Consider the following 27839-nt stretch of genomic DNA (forward strand, 5'->3'; position numbering starts at 1 on the left):
TGATGTCATATGACATGGCGCATAACGATGATGATGATGATTTCACTTACAGAACCGCCGCTCACTGGATTTTTTGTTTTTTTTTGTTTTTTGCACCATTCTCTGTAAACTCTGGAGACTGCTGTGCATGAAAATCCCAGATCAGCAGATCCTGAGATACTCAAACCACCCCATCTGGCACCAACAATCATTCCACAGTCAAAGTCACCTAGGTCACATTTTCTCCCCATTCTGATGTTCGGTCTGAACAACAACTGAACCTCTTGACCGTGTCTGCATGCTTTAATGCATTGAGTTGCTGCCACGTGATTGGCTGATTAGATATTTGCGTTAACGAGCGGGTGTACGGGTGTCTGGAATAAAGTTACCACCGAGCGTATTTTGAATAGATTGCCCCCCCGCCACGTTTTGGGGAGAAGGCAGCAGACTGGGGCCTAGAGGGAAAATGGATTGGCCATGATGAAATGGCGGAGCAGACTCGATGGGCTAAATGGCCTAATTCTGCTCCGATATCTCGCGGTCTTATCACTGATCTGTCCACTTGTGCCTGCAGTTCTGCTGTTCCAGCCCATCGTGGATGATGACATGGAGGGGAAGACGCTAAAGATCACCGACTTCGGACTGGCCCGCGAGTGGCACAGGACCACGAAAATGAGCACTGCTGGCACGTACGCCTGGATGGCCCCCGAGGTGATCAAGACGTCAACGTTCTCCAAAGGGAGCGACGTATGGAGGTGAGCGACCAGCACGCGGTAATCGTCGCTGTGGATTGGACCCGCGGGTTCGGGGAATCACAAGCGAGTGCGTCTGACCTGACTCTAGCTGGCTCCCTTGTTTGCTCTCCACCTTCGGCCCACAATGTCCTGCCGGCTCTTTAACCTGGTCCAAGATCGATCATAACCCTTCCCTCCCACATGACCCTCCATTTTCCTGTCATCCACGAGGCTCGAAGCTCAACCCAACACGGGTGGAAAGCACGCAAGGGATCGAACCCGGGACCACTTGTCCCAAAGCCCAGTGCTGTCTCCACCACACTACCAGCCGGCGTGTGCCCAGGAGCCTCTTAAATCTACCTAACGTATCTGCTCTTTCCACACTCCCAGCACCCTCTGAGAGAAGAAGTTTCCCCTCATGATCCCCTTAAACTTTTCACCTTTCACCCTGAACCCGTGACCTCTGCTTGTAGTCCCACCCCAACCTCAGTGGAAAAAGCCTGCTTGCATTTACATCTATACCCCTCATAATTTTGTATACCTCTATCAAATCTCCTCGCAATCTCCTCGAATAAAGCGCTAACCTGTTCAATCTTTCCTTATAACTCAGGTCCTCCAGACCCGGCAACATCCTCGTAAATTTTCTCTGCACTCTTTCATCCTTGTTTACATCTTTCCAGTGGGGAGTGTTAGATTAATCTGAGACTAAGTTAAAGGGTCAGTACAGCATTGTGGGCCGAAGGGCCTGTACAATATGCTGGGCTGTTCTATGTTCTTTCCTTTCATCCAGCCTGCTATTTTGATCGATATTCCCTTGGGGGCGGCACTGCCGGACGAAATTTGTGGCCTTTGTGGCAGCAGCACAATGCAATACATGATTTTAAAAATCGTGTGTGTGCGTGCGTGTATACACGTAAAAAGTTAAATTAGATAAGTATTGCAAAAAAAAATGGTGAGATAGTGTCGCGGGTTCAATGTCCATTCAGAAATCGGACGGCAGAGGGGAAGAAGCTGTTCCTGAATCGTTGAGTGTGCCTCCTCCCTGATGGTAGCAATGAGAAGAGGGCATGTCCTGGGTGATAGGGGTCCTCAATGATTCAACATTGTTTAATATAATTTCCAGTACACAAGTGTAAAGGAGAATTTTTATTCCGGATACAGAAAAAAACACAGTCAGATAAAGAACATTCTGGCCCGACTGGTGGCGTAATGACATCAGCGCCGGACCCGGGAGCGGAGGTTCCCGGGTTCGAATCCAGCCGGGTCCGCTCCCGAGTACGCTTTCCATCCGTGCCGGGTTGAGTGTCGAGATCGCAACTCGACCTCGTAAAATAAAGGGAAAACTACTGCGATAATGTCTGTGTGGGGAGTGGCGTGTCACACAGTCTCTCTCTCGCTCCGCGCCTTGTAAGAAGCCATGAAAAAGACATCATCACGGACGCACGCACGCACACAGGCACACGCCAGAAAAGAATAAAGAACGCAATAATGATCAAAAAACACAATAAATATAAATGCACAAGATAGCTTATATATGTAGATTAATGTTACGATATTAAAAGTGACAGTGTTACGTTCGCCTTGCTGACGAACACACTTGCTCTCTCTACAGCTACGGGGTGCTGCTCTGGGAGCTGCTGACAGGCGAGGTCCCCTACAAAGGGATTGACGGCCTTGCTGTTGCCTACGGTGTGGCGGTCAACAAGCTTACGCTCCCGATCCCGTCAACGTGTCCGGAGATGTTCGCTCAGTTGATGTCAGGTAGGTGACCGAGCGGCGGTATGCCTGGCTCCGATCAGGGAGCCATAATTTATCCGCCATCTCTCTCGCGGCTCTGTGTTTGAAAGGACGGGAGTGAATTGCTGCTTTGCGTCTACCCACCTCCCTGCTGTCCGTTACACCACTGGCGTTGAGGGCAGAAGTGAATTGACTTTATGTCTTACATGCTTCACGTGCATGAGGAGTAAAAATCTTCACGTTCCATCTCCGTCTGAATGTGCAATGTGCAATTTATAGTAATTTATAATAAATAGCATGTACAACAGGACAGACAATATAACATAGAAATGCAATTGTATCAGCGTGAATTAATCAGTCTGATGGCCTGGTGGAAGAAGCTGTCCCGGACCCTGTTGGTCCTGGCTTTTATGCTGTGGTACCGTTTCCCGGATGGTAGCAGATGGAACAGTTTGTGGTTGGGGTGACTCGGGTCCCCAATGATCCTTCGGGCCCTTTTTACACACCTGTCCTTGTAGATGTCCTGAATCATGGGAAGTTCACAACTACAGATGTGCTGGGCTGTCCGCACCACTCTCTGCAGAGTCCTGCGATTGAGGGAGGTACAGTTCCCGTACCAGGCAGTGATGCAGCCAGTCAGGATGCTCTCAATTGTGCCCCTGTAGAAAGTCCTTAGGATTTGGGGGCCCATACCAAACTTCTTCAACCGTCTGATGTGAAAGAGGTGCTGTTGTGCCTTTTTCGCCACACAGCTGGTGTGTACTGACCACGTGAGATCCTCAATGATGTTTATGCCGAGGAACTTAAAGCTGTTCACTCCCTCAACCCCAGATCTATTGATGTCAATAGGGGTTAGCCTGTCTCCATTCCTCCTGTAGTCCACAACCAGCTCCTTTGTGTTTGCTACATTGAGGGAGAGGTTGTTTTCTTGACACCACTGTGTCAGGCTGATGACCTCCTCTCTGTAGGCTTACCTTATTGTATTTTTATCATGTTGTACCGCTGCCGTAAAGTTAACAAATTTCACAACATATACCCCTGATATTAAACCTAATTCTGATTCTGATCTTGCACTCTTGTGACAGGGCTTGAGATTTTATTTACCATGTTGGAGATGGCTTGAGAACTTTTTAGTCATAGTCATAGTCATACTTTATTGATCCCAGGGGGAGGAATGGCTTGAGACCTTTTTTGCCATGTTGTATGAGGCTTGAGAACTTTTTAACCATGTTGGAAATGGCTTCAGAACTTCTTTATGCTGTTGGAATGACGAGAATTTTTTTAACCATTTTGGAGATGGCTTGAGAACTTTATTATGGTGTTGGAGACGGCTTGAGAACTTTTTTATGGTGTTGGAGATGAATTGAGACCTTTTTAACCATATTGGAGATGGTTTGAGAACTTTTTTATGGTATTGGAAATGGATTGAGAACTTCTTTATGGTGTTGGAGATGGCTTGAGAATCTCTTTTTAACCATGTTGGAGATGGTTTGAGAACTTTTTTATGGTATTGGAAATGACTTGGGAACTTTTTAACCATATTGGAGATGGATTGAGAACTTCTTTTTAACCGTGTTGGAGATGGTTTGAGAACTTCTTTTTAACCATGTTGGAGATGGCTTGAGAACTTTTTTATGGTATTGGAAATGGCTTGAGGACTTATTTTTAACCATGTTAGAGATGGTCTGAGAACTTCTTTATGGTATTGGAAATGTCTTGAGAACTTTTTTTATGGTTTTGGAGATGGCTTGAGAATTTTTTAAAACCATGTTGGAGATGGATTGAAAACTTCTTTTTAACCATGTTGGAGATTTTTTATGGTATTGGAAATGGCTTGAGAACTTTTTTATGGTGTTGGAGATGGCATGAGAACTTATTTTAACCATGTTTGAAATGGCTTGAGAACCTTTTTATGGTGTTGGAGATGGCTTAAGAACTTTTTTTTTTACCATGTTGGAGATCCTTGAGCACTGATATGAAGAAACAAGAGATTTAAGAACTAAGTGCAGTCTTTTAATTTTGTCACAGTTGACTACCTCCACCCAAAAAGTGGTGGACGGCGCAGTCCATCACAGGTCAAGTCCTCCCCCACATTGAACACATCCACAAAGGAGAGCTGTCACAGGAGAGCAGCATCCAACATCAAGGTCTCCCACCACCCAGGCCATGCTCCCTTCTCACTGCTGCCATCGGGAAGGAGGTCCCGCACCAGCAGGTTCAGGAACAGTTATTACCCTTCAACCAGCAGGCTCTTGAACCAGCGTTGGGTAATTTCACTCACCTCAACTCTGGTGCTTTCTACCCATGTCACTGGTGCCAGTGTGCACCGTGACCTCTGGCTGCTCACTCTCCCTCCTGGGAATCTTCTGTGGTCGCTCTGTGACATCCTGGACCCTGGCACCTGGGAGCCAACACAGCATCCCCCTAACTATCGAGTCCCCCGTCACCACCGCTCTGCCTGACTTTACCCTTCCCCGCTGAGCCTCGGAGCCCAGTGCAGTGCCACAGGCTTGGTTGCTGCTGCTGCTGTGCCCTGATAGGTCACCTTGTCCCAGCGGGGGTATACTTGTTGTTGAGGGGAAAGGCCACAGGGGAACCCTGCACTGACTGCTTGACCTTGTCAGTCAGGAGCTGAAGTTGGGTGCACTTCCTGCAGATGTAGTAATCGAGGAGACCGCTCGGTACCCCGAGATCCTACATCTCACAGGAGGAGCACTGCACGACCATCCTGCCTACACTTTTTATACCTCTAACTTCTCGAATTTCTAGCCTGCGCCTGTTCTCACCCAAGCCTGTTGAGCCAAGGCCTGGCTGCTCTACCACTGGCCCACTCCAACAATGGCCGCTCCGCTTACACCTCACTTCTTTCCACTGGCTGAGCGCCTAGAAGATCGCGACAATTGCAACCTGCCAAAGAGTTCCGAAAGGCCCTGGGCTCTTTATAAACCTTGCTCAGTGACGACCTCTTGTACTTATCGATTCCTGATTTTGAAATATTTCTTCATCTTCCCGTGAAAGCCTGCAGGAAGATGAATCTTAGGCTGACATTAACGTACTTTGCTAATAAATTTTACTTTAACCCTGAAAAGAATGCTGGGATGAGGACCCGCACCGGCGGCCGCAGTTCGCCTCCATCTTGGAGCAGCTGACCGCCATCGAGGAGCAGGTGTTGCTGGAGATGCCCCAGGAGTCGTTCCACTCCATGCAGGAGGACTGGAAGCTGGAGATCCAGGACATGTTTGACGAGCTGAGGGCCAAGGAGAAGGTAAGCGGGCCGATCTGCACCAGCGGGTTCGTGCTGGTCGTGAGGCGGTGCACAGAGTGGTTCCGCCACCTGCGCCGGTATCCGCTTCCACTGCTGCCCGGCCGATCTCGCTCCTTCCGTCTGCCGCCAAAGGGCGGGACTTCCCGGCGGCCACACATTTCAATCCCTGTCCCGCCGTGTCAGTCCACGGCCTCCTCTGCTGTGGCCATGGGGCCACACTCAGGTTGGAGGAGCAACACCTTCATATTCCGTCTGGGTAGCCTCCAACCTGCCGGTGTGAGCATTGACTTCTCCGACTTCTCTCTTCCCACTTCCCCCTTTCCCTCTTTTTCCCATTCCCCCTTCTGACTCCCTCCTCCTTCCCTTCCTCTCACGGTCCACCCTCCCCTCCAATCAGATTCCTCCTTCTTCAGCCCTTTCCCTCTTCCACCTATCACCTGCCAGCTTCTTACTTCATCCCCGACACACCTCTCTTCCCCTCCTCAATATGCCTCACCTGCCAGCTTGTACAACTTCCCCCACCCCCACCTTCTTATTCTGGCTTCTGCCGCGCACCCCCCCCCACCCCGCCCTTCCTTTCCAGTCCAGCCCGAAACATCGACTGCTTATCCCCCTCCCCGGACGCTGCCCGGCCTGCTGAGCTCCTGCAGCATCTCGCGTGCGTTGCCGTGGGCTTCCAGTGCCTCTTGCGTCACGGAGCAGCGATCGGGTCTGTTGCTACGGCGCTGAGCTGCCCGATTTGTTTGGCCAGGAGCTGCTGTGCCGCGAGGAGGAACTGAAGCGGGCGGCGTTGCAGCAGAAGTCGCATGAGGAGTCCCTGCGCCAGCGGGAGCACGCGCTGGCGCAGTGGGAGCTGGACGTCTTCGAGCGCGAGCTCAGCCTCCTCATCTACCAGATGAACGCCGAGAAGCCCAACGTGAAGAAGCGGAAGGGCACCTTCAAGAAGAACAAGCTGAAGGTGAAAGATGGCCATCGCATCAGCCGGCCCATCGGTAAGGAGCAAACCAAAGGCCCCACCATTGGTCAGTGCCAGTCCAGGAGCCCCTTGGTCAGTCTGAACCTACCAGGGACCCCCAATTGGCCAATGCCAGTCCAAGAGCCTATTGATTGGTTAGTTGCAGTGTAGCGTCTCCTTCATTGGTCAGTGCCAGTCCAGGAGCCCCTTAATCAGTCTGAGCCTATCAGGGACCCACAATTGGTCACAGCCAGTCCAGGAGTCCCTTGATTGTTTAATGGCAGTCCAGGAGCACCTCAGCAGTGTAGGGTCTCCTGGATTGGCCTGTGGCAGCCGAGGAGCACCACGATTGGTCAGTATAAGTCCGGTAACTCCTTGATTGGTCAGGGCGAGTCCAGGAGCCCCGCAATTGGTCGGTAGCAGTCCTGGGACCTCCTCAATTGGTCAAGGCAGTTCAGGGGCCCTTCGATTGGTCAGTGCCGGTCTCATTTCGATAAAATGGATTGACAAACTCCTAAACTATCAGAACTACTGCACTGACTACTGGGGAGTCAGTCTATACCCAGATCCCATGGTTAGATCAAATTGTTTACTGACTCGACTTTTGGACAGATTTAGAGTTCTGAGCAAAGGATACAGGCAAAAGTGTGAGGAGAAATGTCTTTTGCAGAATAATTATCATTGCGCGCAGAGCTGGTGAGAACCCAGATCCGCAGGCCTTCAGAGGGAATTGGAAACGTTCGTGAGGGAAAATAACTTTCATGTCTGTGTTCAGGCAAGCAGTTGCATCACGGTTAGCGAGAGGGTGTTACCGCTCAGGGCGCCGTAGTTCACGGTTCAATTCCGGTGTTCCCTTCGTGAGTTCCTCCCCGTGACCGCGTGGGTTTCCTCCGGTTCCCCAACACAGTCCCAAGGCGTACTGGCTAGCAGGTTAATGGGTCATTATAAAGTGTCCTATGATGGGGTGGGGCGCTGGTCGCGGTGGCTCGTTTTCCTGCAAGGGTCCCGTGCCTCGCAAGTGACTGCACGATGTTCTGCACCATTCGCGACTCCCCAGATAGTGAAGCAGTTCAGACCCAAATGCAGCAGGACCCAGACAATATCCAGGCTCGGGCTGACAAGTAATATTCGAGCCACACAAGTGCCAGGCAATGACCATCTCCAACAAGAGAGGCTCCGACTATCGTCCCTTCACATTCAGTGGCATCACCATCACTGAATCCCCTACTATCAACATCCTGGGGGTTACCGTTGACAGGAAACTGAACTGGTCCAGCCATATAAACACCGTGACTACCAGAGCAGGTCAAAGGCCAGGAATCCTGCGGCGTGTAACTCACCTCCTGACTCCCCAAAGCCTGTCCACCATCTACAGGGCTCAGGTCAGGAGTGTAATGGAATACTTGCCACTCGCCTGGGTGAGTGAAGCTCCATCAACATTCGAGAAGCTCGACACCATCCAGTACCAGGCAGCCCACTCGATTGATACCCCTTCCACAAGCATCAAATCCTTCCACCATCCACGGACAGTTACAGCAGTGTGTACTATCTACAAGATGCACTGCAACAACACACCAACGTTCCTAAGGCAGCACCTTCCAGACCCACAACCACCACCATCTAGAAGGACGAGAACAGCAGATACCTGGGAACACCATCACTTGGAAATCCCCCTCCAGGTCACTCACCATCCTGACTTGGAAACATATCACCGTTTCTTCATTGTCTCTGGGTCAAAATCATGGAATCCCCTCCCTAACAGGGGCAACTAGGGATGGGCGATAAATGCTGGCTTAGCTGGGCGATGCCCACGTCCCGTAAATGAATAGATAATTTTAAAAAGGCTAGGCTTAAACAGTTGGGTTGCTGGTTGGCGTGGTTCATTGGGACAGAGAGCATGTTCCACACTGTATTTCTGAATAAATGCATACATACCTACACACCTCCCTACTGTACTTAGAAAGAGAGAATGGACCGATCCAATGAAAAGACCTCCCTTGTGGCTGATTTAGTGATAGCAATTTGGCAAAGGTTGGAACTTGCTCCAAAAGGATGTGTGAGTTCTTGCGACGGTGACTGTTCTGTCAGCAGACAATTGTCCAACTGATCTCCCTCTCCCTCTCTCTCTCTCTCTCTCTCTCTCTCTCTGATGCAGATTTCCAGCACAAGCTGACCGTCCAGGCCTCCCCGGTTCTCAATAAGAAGAAAGGCTTGTTTGATGTCAGCTCCAGCTTGGCCAATAACTCGACCTTTGTCCCACGGCTGAGGGCAATACAGTGTAAGGAACTCACCCAACCTGTTGATAGAATTGTCAACCCTTCCTCCCGCAAATACAGTCCCTCTTTCTGCTGGTTCTAACTATCTATCTATCTCCCCTCTCCCTCCCTCTCTCCTCCACTGAGTGGGCAGATTCATGGCAGATGCAATTTAATGTGGATAAATGTGAGGTTATCCACTTTGGTGGCAAGAACAGGAAAACAGATTATTATCTGAATGGTGGCCGATTAGGAAAAGGGGAGGTGCAACGAGACCTGGGTGTCATTATACACCAGTCATTGAAAGTGGGCATGCAGGTACAGCAGGCGGTGAAAAAGGCGAATGGTATGCTGGCATTCATAGCAAGAAGATTCGAGTACAGGAGCAGGGAGGACCCACTGCAGTTGTACAAGGCCTTGGTGAGACCACACCTGGAGTATTGTGTGCAGTTTTGGTCCCCTAATCTGAGGAAAGACATCTTTGCCATAGAGGGAGTACAAAGAAGGTTCACCAGATTGATTCCTGGGATGGCAGGACTTTCATATGATGAAAGACTGGATCGACTAGGCTTATATTTCGTTGGAATTTAGAAGATTGAGGGGGGATCTTATTGAAACATATAAAATCCTAAAGGGATTGGACAGGCTAGATGCAGGAAGATTGTTCCCGATGTTGGGCAAGTCCAGAACGAGGGGTCACAGTTTGAGGATAAAGGGGAAGCCTTTTAGGACGGAGATTAGGAAAAACTTCTTCACACAGGGAGTGGTGAATCTGTGGAATTCTCTGCCACAGGAAACAGTTGAGGCCAGTTCATTGGCTATATTTAAGAGGGAGTTAGATATGGCCCTTGTGGCTAAAGGGATCGGGGGTATGGAGGGAAGGCAGGTACAGGGTTCTGAGTTGGATGATCAGCCATGATCATACTGAATGGCGGTGCAGGCTCGAAGGGCCGAATGGCCTACTCCTGCACCTATTTTTTTATGTTTTCTCTGTCTGTCTCACGGTCTTGTCCCCTTCTGTCTCCCCTGCTCCCTGGCAGTGATTCCCAATGAGAACAATGGCGCGTGGAGCAGGTGTCCTGCCTGGGGTCCCGAGAGCTCCGATGGGGAGGACTGTGGCAAAGGAGAGAGGAGACCTGGATGCACCCAGCGAAACAACGCCAATAAGCCCTGGGAGCTGCCGGCTGATGGAAGGTGGGAATGGTGTGGGGAAACAATTACGGTTCATTTAGGGTGGGGTAAGGCAAGAGGTTAAATTGCCGGACTGTTAACCGCAAGGCATGAGTTCAAATCCAATCATGATTTATTTTTAAAAGCGAGTGTGCCCTATTGGGATTTGCCTGCTGACCGGGAGATTGCAGAGTGAGTTAGAGACAGTTTCACCCGGTCTTTCCCCACCAGTTTTAAAAAGCGACCGGGGGCAGTTGGGACTTGCCTGCAGGGCGGGAGACCACAGAGTGAGTTGGAGGTAATTCCTTGTGGACATTACATGCCAGTTTTAAAAAGCAAGTGGGGTCTGCCGGGTGGGAGATTGCCCAGGTTAATAGTAACTAGGGGTAATTAGCAAGGGTCAATAAAAAGAAGTGAGGCTTACTTGGAGCGGCCATTTTGGGATTGGCCATTATTGGAGCGGGCCATTGTTAGAGTAGTCAGGCTTTGGCTCAGCAGGCATGGGGGAGAATCTAGAACTGAAGTTTGAGAAGTTGGAGGCATAAAAAGTGTAGGCTGGATGGTAGGTGAGGCATTGGAGTGGTCCTCCTCAGAGTACCTGCTGGGAAGTGCACCCAGCCTCAGCTCCTGTCCGAGAAGGTCAAGGAACTGGAGCTGGAATTGGATCCACTCAGGACATTCTGTCGGGGCGGGGGGGCAGAAGTTTCATAGGTGAGTTTTTCACTGAGGTGGTGACACCCAGAGTTCAGGTGTCAGATAGGAGACGGGTGACCACCAGGTCAGTGGCACTGTGGCCGGCTCTGAGGTAGGGTTAAAAAAAGTCAGACAGAGCGGAGGTGATGGGAGACTCAGTAGTTAGGGAGACGGCCTGGAGACGCTGTGGCCACGGAAGAGATGCCAGGATGGTGCGTTGCCTCCCAGGTGCCAGGGTCCGGGCGGTCTGGGAGCGGCTGCAGAAGATCCTGAAGAGGAAGGGTGACCAGCCGGAGATCGCGGTGCAGGGGCCAGGGTTTCAGATTCCTGGATCATTGGGATCTCTTCCGGGGGAGGTGCGACCTGCACAAAGAGGACGGGTTACACCTGAACCAATATCCTTGCGGGCAGGTTTGCTAGAGCTGCTCGGGAGGGTTTAAATTAATTTGGCGGGGGTAGGGGTGGTGGTGGGAACCAGTGATAGGGCTGAGGACTGGGCAGTTGGTATACAAGTCGATGGGGTGTGTAGTGAGACTGTGAGGGAGGTCAGGGAGATGATGGGGCAAGATTGCAGTCAGTGCGACAGGAGGCCAAAATCGAAAAGGGTGACGAATACAGGACTGAAGGTGTTATATTTGAATGCACGCAGTGTATGGAGTAAGGTAGATGATCTTGAAGCGCAGGTAGAGATTGGCAGCTGTGACGTTGTGGCATCACTGAGACATGGCTGAAAGAAAATCACAGTTGGAAAATTAACATCCAAGGGTACACGTTGTATCGAAAGGCAGGTCGGCAGAGGGACTGGCATGGCTCTGTTGGTAAAAAGTGAAATCAAATCCTTAGAAAGAGATGATAGAGCATCAGAAGATGTAGAATCCTTGTGGGGAGAGTGGAGAAACCGCAAGGCTAAAAAGACCCTGATGGGAGTTATTTACAGGCCTGGGACTGTAGCCAGGATGTAGGATATAAATTTCAATGGGAAGTAGAAAAGGCAGGTGAAAAAAGGGTAACGTTGTGATAGTCATCAGGGATTTCAATATGCAGGTAGATTAAGAAAACTAAGTTGGTGCTAGATACCAAGAGAGGGAATTTGTAGAATGCCTACGAGATGGCTTTTTAGAGCAGCTTGTGGCTGAGCCCACTAGGGAAAAGGTAATTCTGGATTGGGTGTTGTGTAATGAACCAGATTTAATTAGGGAGCTTAAGGTAAAGAAATCCTTGGGGCTGCAGAGACCATAATATGATAGAATTCACCCTGCAATTTAAGAGAGAGAAGCTAAAGTCAAATGTATCAGTTTTATGGTGGAGTAAAGGGGAATTACACAGGCATGAGAGATGCTGACCAAAGTTGACTGGAAGGGGACACCAGCAGGGATGATGGCAGAACGGCAATGGCTGGAGCTTCTGGGGACGACTCAGGAGGTGCAGGATAGATACAGACTAAAGATGAAGAAGCATTCTAAAGGGAGGATGAGGCAACTGTGGCTGATATGGGAAATCAAAGACAGCATCAAAACAAAAGAGACAGCATATAATACAGCAAAAATTAGTGGAAAGTTAGAGGATTGCAAAACAACAGAAGGCAACTTAAAAAAGCCACAAGAAGAGAAAAGATGGAATACGGAGGTAAGCTAGCCAAAAAAAAAATCAAATAGGATTCCAAATGTTTTTTCAGATAATAAAACAGAGGTCAGAGTGGACCGCCAGAAAATGATGCTGTAGAGGTAGTAATGGGGGACAAGGATATGGCAGACAAACTGAGTAAGTATTTTGTATCAATCTTCACAGTGGAAGACACTAGCCGTTTGCTGGAGGTTTGAGAGTATCAGGGGGCAGAAGTGTGTCGAGTTGTCCTTGCCAAGGAGAAGGTGCTTGGGAATCTGAAAGGCCTGAAGGTAGATAAGTCACCAGGACCAGGTGGACTACACCCCAGGGTTCTAAAGGAGGTCGCTGAAGAGATTGTGGATGCATTAATAATGATCTTTCAAGAATCACTGAACTCTGTAATGGTTCCAAAGGACTGGAAAATTGCAAATGTCACTCCATTTTTTTAAGAAGGGAGGGAGGCAGAAGGAAAGAAATTATAGGCCAATCAGCAAGACTTGGTTGGGACGGTGTTGGAGTCCATAACTGAGGATGAAGTGTCGGGGTACTTGGAGACACGTGGCAAATCAGGCTAAGGTCAGCATGGTTTCCTTAAGGGGAAATCTTGCCTGACAAACCTGTTTGAATTCTTTGAGGAAATAACAAGCGGGATAGACAAAGGAGAGTTAGGGGACGGCGTGTGTTTGCGTTTTCAGAAGGCCTTTGACAAGCTACTGCTCCTGAGTCTGCTTAACAAGAACAGAACCCGTGGCATTACAGGAAAGGTACTGGCATGGATAGAAGATTGGCTGATTGGCAGGAGGCAAAGATTCAGAGTGTCTTTGCTGTGGTTGTCTGTCAGTGTACCGCAGGGGTTTGATATTGGGACCTCTCCTTCTCAAGTTATATGTCAACAATTTGAACGATGGAATTAATGGGCTTGTGGCCAAGTGATATGAAGATAGGTGGCGGGAAAGCAGGGAATTTGCAGAAGGACTTGGACAGATCGAGACAAGGGGCAAAGAAGTGGCAGATGGAATATAGTGTGGTCATGCACTTTGGTAGAAGGAATAAAGGTGTGGACTATTTTCTAAATGGGGAGAAAATTCAAAAACTGGAGTTGCAAAGGGACTTGGGGGTCCTTGTGCCCGATTCCCTGAAGGTTAATTTGCAGGTTGAGTCGGCGGTGAGGAAAGCGTTCATTTCGAGAGGACCGGAATACAAGAGCAAGGCTGTAACGCTGAGGCTTTGTAAGGTACTGGTGAGGCCGCACTTGGAGTGTTGGGGCCTTGTTTAGGGCTGGCATTGGCGAGGGTCCAGAGGGTTCACAAGAATGATTCTGAGAATGAAAGGGTTAACAATGTGAAGGGCGTTCATTTGATGGTGCCGGGGCCTAGATTTGTTGGAGTTTTAGATATTGAGAGGCCTGGACAGAGGGGGTGTGGAGGGGATGTTTCCTATGGTGGGGGACTCTAGGACCAGGTTAGAGTAGAGAGAAGTTCACTCAGAACAGAAATGAGAAGGAATTTTTTTCAGCCGGAGAGTGGTGAATCTGCGGAATTCACTGCCAAGGATGGCTGTATTTAAAGTGGAGGTGGATAGGTTGGTGGTGAGTCAGGGCATCTAAGGTTCTGGGCAGAATAGGGTTGAAAAGGATAATAAATCATCCACAATGGAATAGTGGAGCAGATCGATGGGGGGGAAGACGGGAGATTGGGGCTGAGAGGAACAATGGAGCAGCCATGATGAAAAGGCTAGCAGGCCCGACGGGCCTAGTTCAGCTCCTGTGTCTCACGGGCTTATGTTCAGTAATTAATAATAAATCTCGAATAAAATGAACAAATCATGAATAGTTACTGTGAAAATATCAGATTGTTGTTAAAAAAAATGCATCAGGTTCACCAACGTCCTTTGGAAAATGATTAACCGCACTAGTTCATTTATAGAACGTAGCACAGTACGACACAGTACCCCTTCGGCCCACAATGTTGTGCTGACCCTTTAACCTGTACCAAGATCAATCTAGCCCTCCCCGTCCACGTAGCCCTCAACTTTTCTATCATCCATGTCCCTGTCCAAGAGTTTCTTAAATGCCCCTAACGTATCTGCCTCCACCACCAACCCTGATGGCATGTTCCACGCACCCACCACTCTCTGTGTGAAGAACTTACCTCTGACATCCCCCCCCCAACCCCCCGTGCTTTCCTCCAACCATCTTAAAACTGTGCCCCCTTGTCCGTCCATGTTCTCTGGGGAGGAAAAGATGACACCTGTCGGAATTCAGATCCACCAAACTGGCCGATAATTCACTGCCTGCACAACCCATTCGTGTCAGGAGCGATCGTCCACATTTACTAAGGATAAATCAATTTAACTTCTATCGAATCGGGCGAGTTAAAGAGGGGACGGTGAGAGGAACCGTCGGCTTCAGAGACGGAAGTGGCTGTCGGCACGGCGGCACGGCGGTCAGCACGACGGTTTGCGGTGCAGGCGACCCGGGTGCGATTCCCGCCGCTGCCCTGCGAGGAGTTTGTACGTTCTGCCCCGTGACCGCGTAGGTTTCCTCTGGGTGCTCCGGTTTCCTCCCACAGTCCAAAGGCGGACCGGTTGGTAGGTTAATTGGTCATTGTAAAGTGCCCCGTGATTAGGCGAGGATTAAACCGGGGGACTGCCGGGTGGCCCAGCTCGAAGAGCCTATTCCAAACTGTATCCCACAGGAATTCTGCAGAAGCTGGGAGTCCAGGGTAACACACAGAAAATGTTGGAGGAACTCAGCGAGTCAGGCAACAGATGAAGGGTCTGGGCCTAAAACGTCCACTGTTCATTCTTTTCCGTGGAAGCCGCCTGACCTGCTCAGTTTCCTCCAGCCTCTTGTGAGTGTTATCTTCAGAGGGCGAGGGTCAAATCACACACGCAAGTCACAGCTTAACCCCAGAGTAAGTTGTCACCTGGATGACAATGAGTTTTCTTAAATCACGTTTTTATATGACAAGACAAAGGAGCAGAATTAGGCCATTCAGCCCATCGAGTCTGCTCCGCCATTCCATCATGGCTGATCCCGGATCCCACTCAACCCCATATCCCTGCCTCCTCACTGTACCCTCTGATGCCCCGACCGAACAGGAAACGCCTTAAATATACCCACAGAATTGGCCTCCACCGCAGTCTGTGGCAGAGCATTCCACAGATTCACTACTCCCTGGCTAAAAATATTCCTCCTGACCTCAATTTTGAGGCTGTGCCCTCTGGTTCTGGATCCCCACACCCCACCAGAGGAAACATCCTCTCCACATCCAACCCGTCTAGTCTTTTCAACATTTGGTGGATTTTAATGAGATCCCTCCACATTCTTCTAAATTTCAGTGAGTACAGGCCCAAAGCTGCCAGACGCTCCTCGTATGTTAACCCCTTCATTCCTGGAATCATTCTCGTAAACTTCCTCTGGACTCTCTCCAATGACAACACATCCTTTCTGAGATATGGGGCCCAAAACTGTTGCTAATACTCCAAGTGTGGCCTGACTAGTGTTCTATAAAGGCTCAGCATTATCTCCTTTCTTTTATACTCTATTCCTCTGTTCTGAAAGGTCGCCCCTCAATTTTGAGGCTGTGACGTCCAGTTCTGGATCCGCGCCCCCCCCCCCCCCACCCTGCCATAGGAAACATCCTCCTTATCTAGTCCTTTCAGCGTTTGGTATTGAAAGTTGCACCTGCCCTCTGTGCGATCCGTGCTGTTTCTGTCCCCAGAGTGCGTGGTGGGACAATGCGGACAGTAACCTTGTTAACTCGGAATACCGAGAATAATGTGAGCGTTCTGCCTTCAGGACAAGACTTCGAGTGGACAACGAAATATGGATTGGTGAATCCGGGGACGAAGGATCAACTCCGTCTTCGACTAACTCCACTGGAGACTCTAATCCGGGTAGGCAGACAGCAGGCGTCTCGCGATAACCGCCTGCTCTTTGACGGGATCCTCTTGTCCGCCTCCTTGCTGGCGCACGGTCCAGTAAGCCCCAATCCCAATCTAAAACGCACCCCCCCCCCGGCGCGGGTGCTGTCTCTTCGGTCGTTTAACCCTGGGCTCTGCCTGCCCTCCCAGGCGGACCTGGAGACAGATATTCCAAAAGATCCTGTAGACGAGATCTTGGGCAAGACGCTAAAGGAACACGGCAGGCCAGGCAGCGTCTGCAGCGTTCACTTCGCGGGGTAGGCAGTCGACGTTTCGGGCCGAGAGCCTTCACCAGGAAGTGGACGGGAGTCTGAAATTCGGCTTCCCCCCTTCCTTTCCAGCCCTGGTGAAGGATTTCGGCCTGAAACGTCGACGGGTTATCGATGAGTCAGAATCAGGTTTAATATCACCGGCATGTGCTGTGAAATTTGTTGTCTCTGCAGCAGCAGGGCGTAAAGATAAAAACTAAATTGCAGCAAATATAAAATCACAGTTTTTATTATTCTTGCAACTGTGTGTGTGTATATATATGTGAGCCCTTTGCAATTACCTGAATCAGTTACTCATAAAATGGGGTCTGATCTTCATCTAAGTCACGATAATAGACAAACACAATCTGCCTAAACTAATAGCACACAAACAATTGTACTTCTTCTCGGCAATACCGAGTACAACATTTAAACAATCGCAGTCTAGGTTCAAAACAAAGTACGTGAACCTCTGGGGTAATGCCTTCTACAAAATCTATTTGGAGCTGGGTGTTCCAATCAATGAGATGAAATTGGGGGTGTGGGTTGTGGAGGTGCCCTGCCCTATATAAAAAAAAGGGACATACAAAGTCAGGTTACCGCTCTTCTCAAGAAAGATCTGTCTATGTGCACCATGCCTCGATCTAAATTATTTTCAGAGGACCTTAGAAGAATTGCATGAAGCTGGAAAAGGCTGGAAAAGCATTTCTAAAGACCCGGGTGTTCATCAGTCCACAGTAGGGGAAATTGTCTACAAATGGAGGAAATTCAGTACTGTTGTGACGGGCATCCTGCAAAGGTCACACCAAGAGCTCAACGTGCAATGCTGAAGGAGGTGAATAAGAACCCAAGGACAACAGCAAAAGACCTGCAGAGATCTCTGGAGCTTGCTAAAGTCTCTAGATGCAAAGCACCGAACAGGAATGGTGTTCATGGAAGGACACCACGGAGGAAACCACTGCTCTCCAGAAATACATTGCTGCACCTCTCCAATTTGCAAAAGACCGCCTGGTCGCTCCACAACGCTTCTGGGACAATGTTCTGTGGACAGATGAGACAAAAGGTGAACTTTCTGGCAGAAATGCACATTGCTCTATTTGGAGGAAAAAAGGCACTGCCCACCAACACCAAAACCTCATCCCAACTGTGAAGCACGGTGGAAGCAGCATCATGGTTTTGGGCTGCTTTGCTGTCTCAGAGTCTGGACAGCTTGCAATCGTTGAGGGAGCAATGAATTCAAAATTGTATCAAGACATTTTCCAGGAGAATGTCAGGGTAGCGGTCCATCACCTGAAGCTCAATAGAAGCTGGACGATGCAACGAGACAATGATCTGAAACACAAGAGTAAATCAACAGCAGAATGGTTTAAAAAGATGAAAAAGTTGTGTTTTGGAATGGCCAAGTCAGAGTCCATTCCAACCCTAACCCAGTTGAGATGCTGTGGCTTGACCTGAAGAGGGCTGTTCATGCAAGATATCCTGGAAATACTGATGAACTGAAACAGTTTTGTATGGAGGAGTGGTCTAAAATTCCTCCCGGCCACTGTGCAAGTCTGATCAGCAGCTGCAGGAAACGCTTGGTGAAGGTTATTGCTGTTAAAGGAGGTTTTACCAGTTACTAAACACAAGGGTTCACGTACTTTTCCCAGCCTGGACTGTGAATGATTAAACAATGTGTTCAAAAAGGACACGAAAAGTACAATTGTTTGTGTTTTATTAGTTTAGGTCAATTGTGTTTGTCTATTATTGTGACTTTGTTTGTCTATTATCGTGACTTTGTTTGTCTATTATTGTGATTTAGATGAAGATCAGACCACATTTTATGAGTAATTAATGCAGAAAACCAGGTAACTGCAAAGGGTTCACAAACTTTTTCTTAAAACAGTTTCAAGAAAAAGCTAATATATTAGCTAAATTAAGTAACTGCAAAAAAAAGTAGTGAAGACTACAGGACCACAATTCTGTGCTGAACCAGCAAACCAAAAACGCGCAAACACTAATCCCTCCTACCTACCCCATGTCCATATCCCTCCATCTTCCTCACGTCTATCCACACGTCTGTTAAAGGCCTCCATCACCCAGGACGTGCCCTTTTCTCACTGTTACCATCAGGTAGGAGGTACAGGAGCCTGAAGGCACTCACTCAGCGATTCAGGAACAGCTTCTTCCCCTCTGCCATCTGATTTCTGAATGGACATTGAACCCTTGGACACTACCTCACTTTTTTAATATATAGTATTTCTGTTCTTTGCACGATTTTTAATCTATTCAATATACATATACTACAATTGATTTACTTATTTATTATTATTACTACTAATACTATTTAAGTGGGCACGTGGCCAAGTGGTTAAGGCATTGGACTAGTGATCTGAAGGTCGTGAGTTCGAGCCCCAGCCGAGGGAACGTGTTGTGTCCTTGAGCAAGGCACTTAACCACACATTGCTCTGCGACGACACCGGTGCCAAGCTGTATGGGTCCTAATGCCCTTCCCTTGGACAACATCGGTGTCATGGAGAGGGGAGACCTGCAGCATGGGCAACTGCTGGTCTTCCATACAACATTGCCCAGGCCTACGTCCTGGAGAGTGAGGACTTTCCAGGCGCAGATCCATGGTCTGGCAAGACTAACGGATGCCCGATTACTATCTATTTTTTTTATTACTTTTTATTATTTTTTTCTTCTATATTTTGTATTGCATTGAACTGCTGCTGCTAAGTTAACAAATTTCACGTCACAGTGATAATAAGCCTGATTCTGATTCTAATGTATTTGCCTCACCACCATACCGGGAAGTGCATTCAAAGCATCCACCACTCTGAGTAAAAATAACTTACCCCTCACATCCCCCCTCTCACCTTCAATGCTTGTCCTCTGGTATTAGACATTTCAACCCTGGGAAACAGATACTCCCTGTCCACTCTACCGATGCCCCTCATGGTCTTATAAACCTCTGTCAGATCTCCGGCGCGCCAGAGAAAACATCACAAATTTGCCCTTGCAAAGCCAAAGATATTTTTCATGGTATTTGTGTATGTGTGTGTACGACACCAATAAACTTGATCTAAAAGCCACTTGGACAGGTACGTAGATAGGAGAGGTTGAGATAGGTAAAGGTTGGGGTGGAACTACCTTGGGTTGCCATGGAACAGTAGGGCCGAAGGGCCTGTGGATTTGGGAGGGCTCAGATCCCCAGCTCTCTGAGGAGGGTCCTGACTGTTCCTACCCCTGTACCGACGCTGCCCCATCCGCTCAGTCCCGGGTCCCCGACGGGTAGGCGATACGTTCACGGGATGGCATCGTAATCTCATTTCTTCCCCCTCTCTCTTTCTCTTACAAAAAAACGGCAGCCGACGACACCAGGAGCGACGAGCAGCTCCCCGTCGATGCCCCTCACCTACCTCAGGCCACCGCCGACCGCGCCGACGACGGCGGGCCGGGCGAAGGCCGCTGGCCGCTGAAGAGCCCGCGCCGAGCGCTGCTAGCCAGCGCCGCCGTGCTGGCCTCGGTGGCGCTGGGACGCAGCCTGCAACGCCTGCGCCTGGCCGACTCCACGACGCAGGAGGGCCCCCCGGGCTGCGGCAACGGCGGCTCGCCACAGCTGACGCACTGCAAGAAGGCCCGGAAGGAGGCCGGCGAGCCGCCCGGCGACCTCATCCGCTTCTCCGACGGCCTGGACCCGTCCGAGGTGCTGATCGACCTGGCGCCTGCCAGCGGGCGGCCGCTGCTGCTGCCCGGGCCCCCGGTGACCCCAAGGAGGGAGCGCAGGCGCGTTGTCAGCGGGAGCAGGCCGTCGGAAATCAGCGCCGACACTGCAGGTGAGGCTGCGGCAGGGGCAGGGGAGGGAAGAAGCGATGGTGGTGCCATGGCCAACGGGTTGGCCCCAAGGAGTAGCCTGGCACTGATACGGTGCCAGCGATCACTAACCAGGCTGCAATTCCCATCACGGCCAGTAATTTGTGCTAATTAATCCAATGAGGGCGATAGGTTGCACCATCCCCTCCCTGCCTGCAGGTGGCACTGTGCTCATTCAGTCCAATCAGGTTGAGTTTAATTGTCATTCACCCTTATAACCATATCCCATGGTGGGGGAGTCTAGGACCAGAGGGCACAGCATCAGAATAGAGGCAGGTCCATTTAGAATGGAGATGAGGAGGAATTTCTTCAGCCAGAGGGTGTTGAATCGGTGGAATTCATTTCCACAGACAGCTGTGGAGGCCAAGTCTTTATGTATATTTAAGGCAGAGTTTGACAGGTTCTTGATTGGTCAGGGTGTGAAGGGATATGGGGAGAAAGCAGGAGATTGGGGGGCTGAGGGGATGGGGGAATGACAATGGTCCAAATGGGTGAGTTCTGCCCTTATAGCTTATCGTCTTTTGGGAGTTGAATTGACTTTATTTCTTACATCCTTCACACACGAGGAGTAAAAATCTTTACGTTACATCTGCGTCTAAATGTGCAATGTGCAGTCATAGTAATTTATGATAGTTTATAATGAATAGAACAGTCAATGTAATATAGAGTACACTCAGATCAGCGTGAGTTCATCAGTCTGATGTCCTGGTGGAAGAAGCTGTCCTGGAGCCTGTTGGTCCTGGCTTTTATGCTGCGGTACCGTTTCCCGGATGGTAGCAGCTGGAACAGTTTGTGGTTGGGGTGACTCGGGTCCCCAATGATTCTTCGGGCCCTTTTTACACACCTGTTGCTGTAAATGCCCTCAATAGTGGGAAGTTCACATCTACAGATGCGCTGGGCTGTCCGCACCACTCTCTGCAGGGTCCTGCGATTGAGGGGGGTACAGTTCCCGTACCAGGCAGTGATGCAGCCAGTCAGGATGCTCTCAATTGTGCCCCTGTAGAAAGTCCTTAGGATTTTTTTATATATAAGAAAATTCCTTTATTACAAATATCGGTGCTATACAATATATACAAAACAGTGACTAACACAATTACTTTACTACAAATAGACAATACACATTAAACCAAAATGTTTCCATCTCTATCAATGATGGCAACTACCCCCCCAACCTCATGGAGCCCAACGGTCCGGGAACGCTCTAAGGTCACGGTATACCTTTTCAATAATCACCCGGGCACGAACATACCCCCTGAACATTGCCAGGCAGTCCGCCCGGTGAGATCCTCCTGCCACCACTCATTTCCAAGACCCACGGATGGCAGTTTTCGCCAGCCCCAGGAGCAAGTTGACAAGGACATCCTCATCCCTCTGTGCCCCCCTCCTTACTGGATGACCGTATATAAATAGGGTGGGGCTAAAATGCAACCAGAAGGCGAGAAGCAGCCCACGCAAATACGCGAAAAGGGGCTGCAGTCTCGCACACTCCGTGTACATATGGTACACGGTCTCCTCCAGCCCGCAGAAGTGACACGCGGCTGGGAGATCCGTGTACAGACTAAAGAACTTATTGCAGGGCACTGCTCTGTGCAGCACCCTCCAGCCGAGATCCCCAAGGTGCATGGGGAGGACTCCCTCGTAAAGGGACTTCCATTGGGGACCCCCCTCACCCCCAGGTGGAAAGACCGACCGCCATGGCGTGTCGGGACGGTGGACAAGGGCCAGGAAGTGGAGGGTGTGGAGCAGCAGCCCATACAGATACCTCCTACTTGCATCCCTGAACGGGACTGTGGGTGTCGAGGAGAGACGGCTCAAGTTGTGTGGGCTCGTCTCTCGGATAAGATTGCGGGGACTGGGGCCCGACAAGCAGCTCAGCTTGAGTCGATCCACACACCCGAACCGCACTGACATCCGTTAGGCAGGGCAAGGATTTGGGGGCCCACACCGAACTTCCTCAACCGTCTGAGGTGCAAGAGGTGCTGTTGTGCCTTTTTCACCACACAGCCGGTGTGTACAGACCATGCGAGGTCCTCGGTGATGTTTATGCTGAGGAACTTAAAGCGGTTCACCCTCTCAACCCCAGATCCACTGATATCAATAGGGGTTAGCCCATCTCCATTCCTCTGTAGTCCACACCCAGCTCCTCTGTTTTTGCGACATTCAGGAAACGAAGCAACGTTCACCTGGACCAAGGTGCACAACACGGTACACATGACCCACACACAACACGTAAAGCGATATCATCTCAAATAAGGCATATTTGCGACCCAAGTCGATAAGTGAACAGTCTATCACTAATGGCACTTCGGACCTGATGAGATCTGGGAGTTCAGTCGTCTCGCAGCCTGGCGGGGTTGGGGTGGTGGTAGAAGCAGTTTCCTGTCCCCAGAGTCCACGTCCTACGGTTAGGGTACTTCCCACCTGAGAGATTGCTGGATGGGTGTGAGGGATAAATATCTCAAATGGTTGGAAGAGGGAGACCCCCGATAATTCTTCCAGCAGTCCTGCGTAGGGTCTTGTGGTCAGATGCCTCGCAGTTCCCCTACCAGCTGGTCCGGACACTCTCGCTGGTGCTCCTGTAAAACTTGGTCAGAATCGGGGGAGGGAGCCTGGCTCGCCTCAGTCTGCTGGAGGCTGTTCTTGGCTAAAAAGGAGGTGCCGAGGGAGCGGGTGAGGTTGTCCGTTATGTGCCGTCCCAGAAACTTGGGGCTCCTAACTCTCTCCACGGAGGAGACGTCCATGTACAGAGAGGATCAGTCAGCCTGCACCTTCCTAAAGTCTGCAGTCATCTTTTTCTCGAGCCCCATTCCCATTTCCCTCTCTCACCTTCTCTCTTTAGCTGCCCAGCGCCTCCCTCTGGTGTTCCTCCTCCTCCCCTCTCTTCCGTGGTCTTCTATCCTCTCCCGATCGGATTCCCCCCTTCTCCAGACCTGTATCTATTTCACCGATCAACTTCCCGGCTCTTTACTTCACCCCCTCCCCGTCTCCGGGTTCCACCTATCACCTACCACCTCGTACATCTTCCTCCCCTCCCCCCCCACCTTCTTTCTCCAGTCCCGACGAAGGGTCTGGGCCCGAAATGTCGACTGCTCTCTTTTCAGGCCCGCAAAGTCCCTCCAGCGTTTTGCGTGTGTGTGGCTTTGGATCTCCAGCAAGCCTGCAGATTTTCTCTGGTTGGTGATTCTGCAGTCGTCTCGTTAGTTTGGCCCATGCTGAGCGCATTCCACCAGCCGCTCTAACTCCTCTCTGCGTGCCACCTACTCATTGGTGTCAATGAGGCTGGTCTCTGTGGTTTCATCTGCGAACTTGATGTCCGAACTGGATCTAGCAGTGCAGTCGTGCGCCAGCACCTCTAGGGGGCGCTGGTGCCCAGTTCGTTGGCTCTGGAGGTGCTACAGACTCCCTCTGCCAATCCCCACCCCAGCCCCCGTCCTTAATTCTCACACGTGTCTTAACACTTCGCGCCAGGTTCATCTCTAACCACCTACATACAGGCCATCAGCCCTCTTGTCTCGGCGACGTGATCCATGGTCCACTCTCCTCTCCAATTAGATTCCCCCTTCAGCACTTCAACTCTTCCACCAATCACCTGCCAGCGTCTCACTACAAACCCCACCCACTCACCTGGACTGACCAATCACCTCCCAGTGTCTCACTTCAATTCCCCCACCCACTCACTGATCACCTCCCAATATCTTAGTTCCAACCCCACCCACTCACCTGGATTCACCAATCACTTCCCAGCGTGTCACTTCAAACCCCACCCACTCACCTGAATTCACCTATCACCTCCCAGCGTGTCACTTCAACCACCACCCACTCACCTGGATTCACCTATCAACTGCCAGCATCTCTCTTGAAACCCCACCCACTCACCCGGTCTCACCAATCACCTGCCATCTTGCCCCCACCCCCTTCCTCCCCAATTCTGAAAAAGGGTCTCGGCCGGAAATGCCGACCGTCGATTCCCCTCCGCAGATGCTGGCCGACCTGCTGAGTTCCTCCAGCAGTTTTGTCTGTGTGTGTGTGTGGCCTCAACCGCCTTGTCCCTGGTAATCCTGGGGAGCCTGATGGTCAGATTTCTGTTGGATCCAGTCCCTTGAAAATAAATTTGAATGTTGGGTAGCTACTGGCACTTGCAGGGGCGCAGGGACCCAGGAGGCTTGGTAGTGTAGTGGTTAGCACAACGGGTTACCGTGCAGGCAACAAGGGTTCAATTCCCACTCCTCCTGTAAGGAGTGCGTGTTGGGTTTCCTCCGGGTGCTCTGGTTTCCTCCCACCTGATTAGGCTAGAGTTAAATAGGGGTATATCCAGAAAACTTTTAAATTAATTATTTGATGTCTGTACTGGCCAAGTAGAAAGTTTTTACCTCCTCCTTTCTCTGTTCCTTCCAGGAGAGACTAACTCCCCGGCGAGGCTGAGGGACCAGGACACGTCTGGCTTCCCCCGCGTCCCCGAACACCCCTGGGCCTGGCAGCGAGCGGAACACCCCAAGACGGCGGCCCTCCCCCGGCCCCGGCCCTCCCCAGCGCGCGCCAGGATCGACCCCTGGAGCTGCGTCTCCACCGGCCCCAGCGACCCGAGCCGGGCCCCGGGCGGCCCGGCGCCGGACCCCTTCGGCACGCCGGGGCCCCGGCCCCCCTCGCCCGGCAACCCCTTCCGCCCGCCCCAGCAGGGCGGCGCGCCCTGGGAGCGCCTCCGGACCCCGGGACCCAGGAACCCCTTCGCCCCGGCGCCCGCCTCCGGCTCCCTCGCCGACGGAGCCGGCTTCTCGAGCTGCCCCTTCTCCGGACTGAGGTTCAGCCCCTCCGGGAGGCCCCCGCCGTTCCTGCCGCCGGCCGCCCAGCACCAGAGCCTCATCAACCTGGACTCCGAGGCGTGGGCCAAGGACTCCCCGCCACCCGGCTGGGACGTGGGAAAGTCAGTGCAGGGATGAGGACTCGCTAATCCTGATTGGAAGCGTTTTTCCCGCCCCCCCCGCCCCCTTACCTTGGACTCCATCCGCCGGACCGTCAGAGAGGGAAAGGCGGGCATCTCTTGCCAGGTGCCAGCTGGGAATCATTTCCCCCAATCGAGCTCGGACAAAGACTGGGATGCGCGGGCGTGAGGCTCTCCCTCGCCGGTGCATCCGCCCGCGAAGCGTGAGCGTGGGAGGGGGACGCAGAACGGGGGACCGCGGCCTCTGGGCCGAGCAAGACCCGCGGGCGGTCACAGCTGGCCCTTCTGGGCCTCGTGGTATTTTTAGGAAAATAAGTTTTACAAAAGAGGGACCAAAAAAAAAAAATTATTATTAAATAAAACTTTCTGACCTCTCTCTGCTGATTTATTTGCTCTCAGTGCCTGGACTGCAGGTCCTGAGCTCCGGTATCACATCCGCTTTGGAATTATTTTTACCTCCTGAATATGGTTCTCCCCCACACCAACTGGTTCAGATGCACGTCTTGCTGTTTAAACGTATACATACCAAATGAAGCAATGTTCCTCCGGACCAAGGTGCACAACACGAGACATGCAGCGCCCTGCAAAAGTCTTAGGTGCCCAAAGGCTGATTTATACCAGCGCGTACTAGCTTACGCCGTTGTGGAGCATTTACACTTGTGCGTCGGCGTGTCTGCGTCGCCCTGCAATTCACCGCCGAAACGCTAGTTGGCGCAACACACATCAAAGTTGCTGGTGAACGCAGCAGGCCAGGCAGCATCTCTAGGAACAGGTACAGTCGACGTTTCAGGCCGAGACCCAAGGGTCGACTGTACCCCTTCCTACAGATGCTGCCTGGCCTGCTGCGTTCACCAGCAACTTTGATGTGTGTTGCTTGAATTTCCAGCATCTGCAGAATTCCTGTTGTTACGCTAGTTGGCGGTGGGGTTTCTATGCCACTGCGTTGAAACTCAACACGAAGAAACTCAAACTTCAAACAGTGGCGACTGAAACTGAAGGAGGGTGAATTTTCTGTGCTCGTCCGGCCACTGAGAGACATGGACGAGGAAACGCATTTCAAGTGTTTTCGGACGTCGGCAGGTAGATTTGACGATTTGGTTCATGGCCTCCAACCATTTATTTCGCATCAGTGTAAACTCAGAGACTGGGAATCGCCATTCGAGTTTTAGCTTCAGGTGGAAGTCAACAGGCTGTAGCAGCCAGCTACAAACTGGCGTCGAGCACGGGGTCCTCCATAATTTTGGAGGTCTGTAAAGCTTTATGTAAAGCATTGCAGCCAGAGTTCCTTCCCTGCCCTTCAGTCGCCCAGTGGCAAGCTATTGCAGTATAGGGGGAAATGCGATGTTACCAGGCGGACCAGTCACAGGTGTGCGTTACATTTTGGGAGAGGTGCGCGTTAGGCTACAGCGTAGGGTACGCGGCTACGCCGTGCCTACGGCGTACATTTGACGCACAAGTATAAATCAGCCTGCACAATGCTGAACTTCTTTTCTCAGCGGGGAGCGGGTTTGTAAATCTGGTGAGAGCAAACAACGTTGGCAACGGCGGGGGTGGGGCGCCGCGGGAGGGGGTGTAGGGACAGGGGGCAGAGGAGGAGCGCCAGGGGTCGGGAGGGGTGTTGTGGGCACACTCACACCAGGCAGGGTCATTTGATTCCAAACAATTGGTTTATTGATCATTACAGAATGTCTCTCTGCTGCTACCCGCTCCCTCCCCCTTTTCCCAACCATGATTCCCCTCTCCCTGCTCCCTTCCCACTCTCCGTCTACAATAGAGACCTAGATCAGAATCACTCACATGTGTCATGAAATTTGCCAGCAGTACAGTACAATACATAAAATTACTACAGTACTGTACACACACAATATAAAGTAATACTACCACAAATAAATGAACAAATAATAAAATGTACTTCGGGAGACTGGCAGTTATCAGAAGATGCATTTATGGCGGAAGTTTAAAAAGTAAGCCGCCTAATGCTATTGGCTCTTCGTATGTGATGAGACCTGGGTGGAGGGCAGGGAGTTCAGTCGCCTCACGGCTGGGGGGTGGGGAGAAGCCCATCCTGAGAGCCCTTGTCTAAATACTACGGAACCTCCTGCTTGAGGTCCTTCTGCAGTGGTACAGGGCCCTGGTGAGGCCACACCTGGAGTATTGTACCATAGAACCATAGAAACTACAGCACAGAAACAGGCCTTTTGGCCCTTCTTGGCTGTGCCGAACCATCTTCTGCCTAGTCCCACTGACCTGCACACGGACCATATCCCTCCATACACCTCCCATCCATGTATCTGTCCAATTTATTCTTAAATGTTAAAAATGAACCCGCATTTACCACCTCGCCTGGCAGCTCATTCCATACTCCCACCACTCTCTGTGTGAAGAAGCCCCCCCTAATGTTCCCTTTAAACTTTTCTTCCCTCACCCTTAACCCATGTCCTCTGGTTTTTTTCTCCCCTTGCCTCAGTGGAAAAAGC

At 50.8% G+C, this 27839-nt stretch overlaps 1 protein-coding gene across 1 annotated transcript in view; it reads left to right on the plus strand.

The window, feature by feature from the left end:
- LOC134339623 (mitogen-activated protein kinase kinase kinase 11-like) overlaps positions 1 to 25735 on the plus strand; it is a 108469-nt gene extending 82734 nt beyond the window's left edge. Inside the window, exons 2-10 of the mRNA XM_063036302.1 lie at positions 554 to 734; positions 2326 to 2474; positions 5540 to 5715; positions 6467 to 6707; positions 8826 to 8948; positions 9966 to 10119; positions 16196 to 16293; positions 19919 to 20386; positions 24819 to 25735. Of these exons, the coding sequence (XP_062892372.1) occupies positions 554 to 734; positions 2326 to 2474; positions 5540 to 5715; positions 6467 to 6707; positions 8826 to 8948; positions 9966 to 10119; positions 16196 to 16293; positions 19919 to 20386; positions 24819 to 25360 (2132 nt within the window). The 3' untranslated portion in view covers positions 25361 to 25735. The remainder of the gene's footprint in view (positions 1 to 553; positions 735 to 2325; positions 2475 to 5539; positions 5716 to 6466; positions 6708 to 8825; positions 8949 to 9965; positions 10120 to 16195; positions 16294 to 19918; positions 20387 to 24818) is intronic.
- Positions 25736 to 27839: the final 2104 nt, after the last annotated feature.

Source organism: Mobula hypostoma, chromosome 30, assembly GCF_963921235.1.
Source record: "Mobula hypostoma chromosome 30, sMobHyp1.1, whole genome shotgun sequence".
Classification (NCBI taxonomy): domain Eukaryota; kingdom Metazoa; phylum Chordata; class Chondrichthyes; order Myliobatiformes; family Myliobatidae; genus Mobula; species Mobula hypostoma.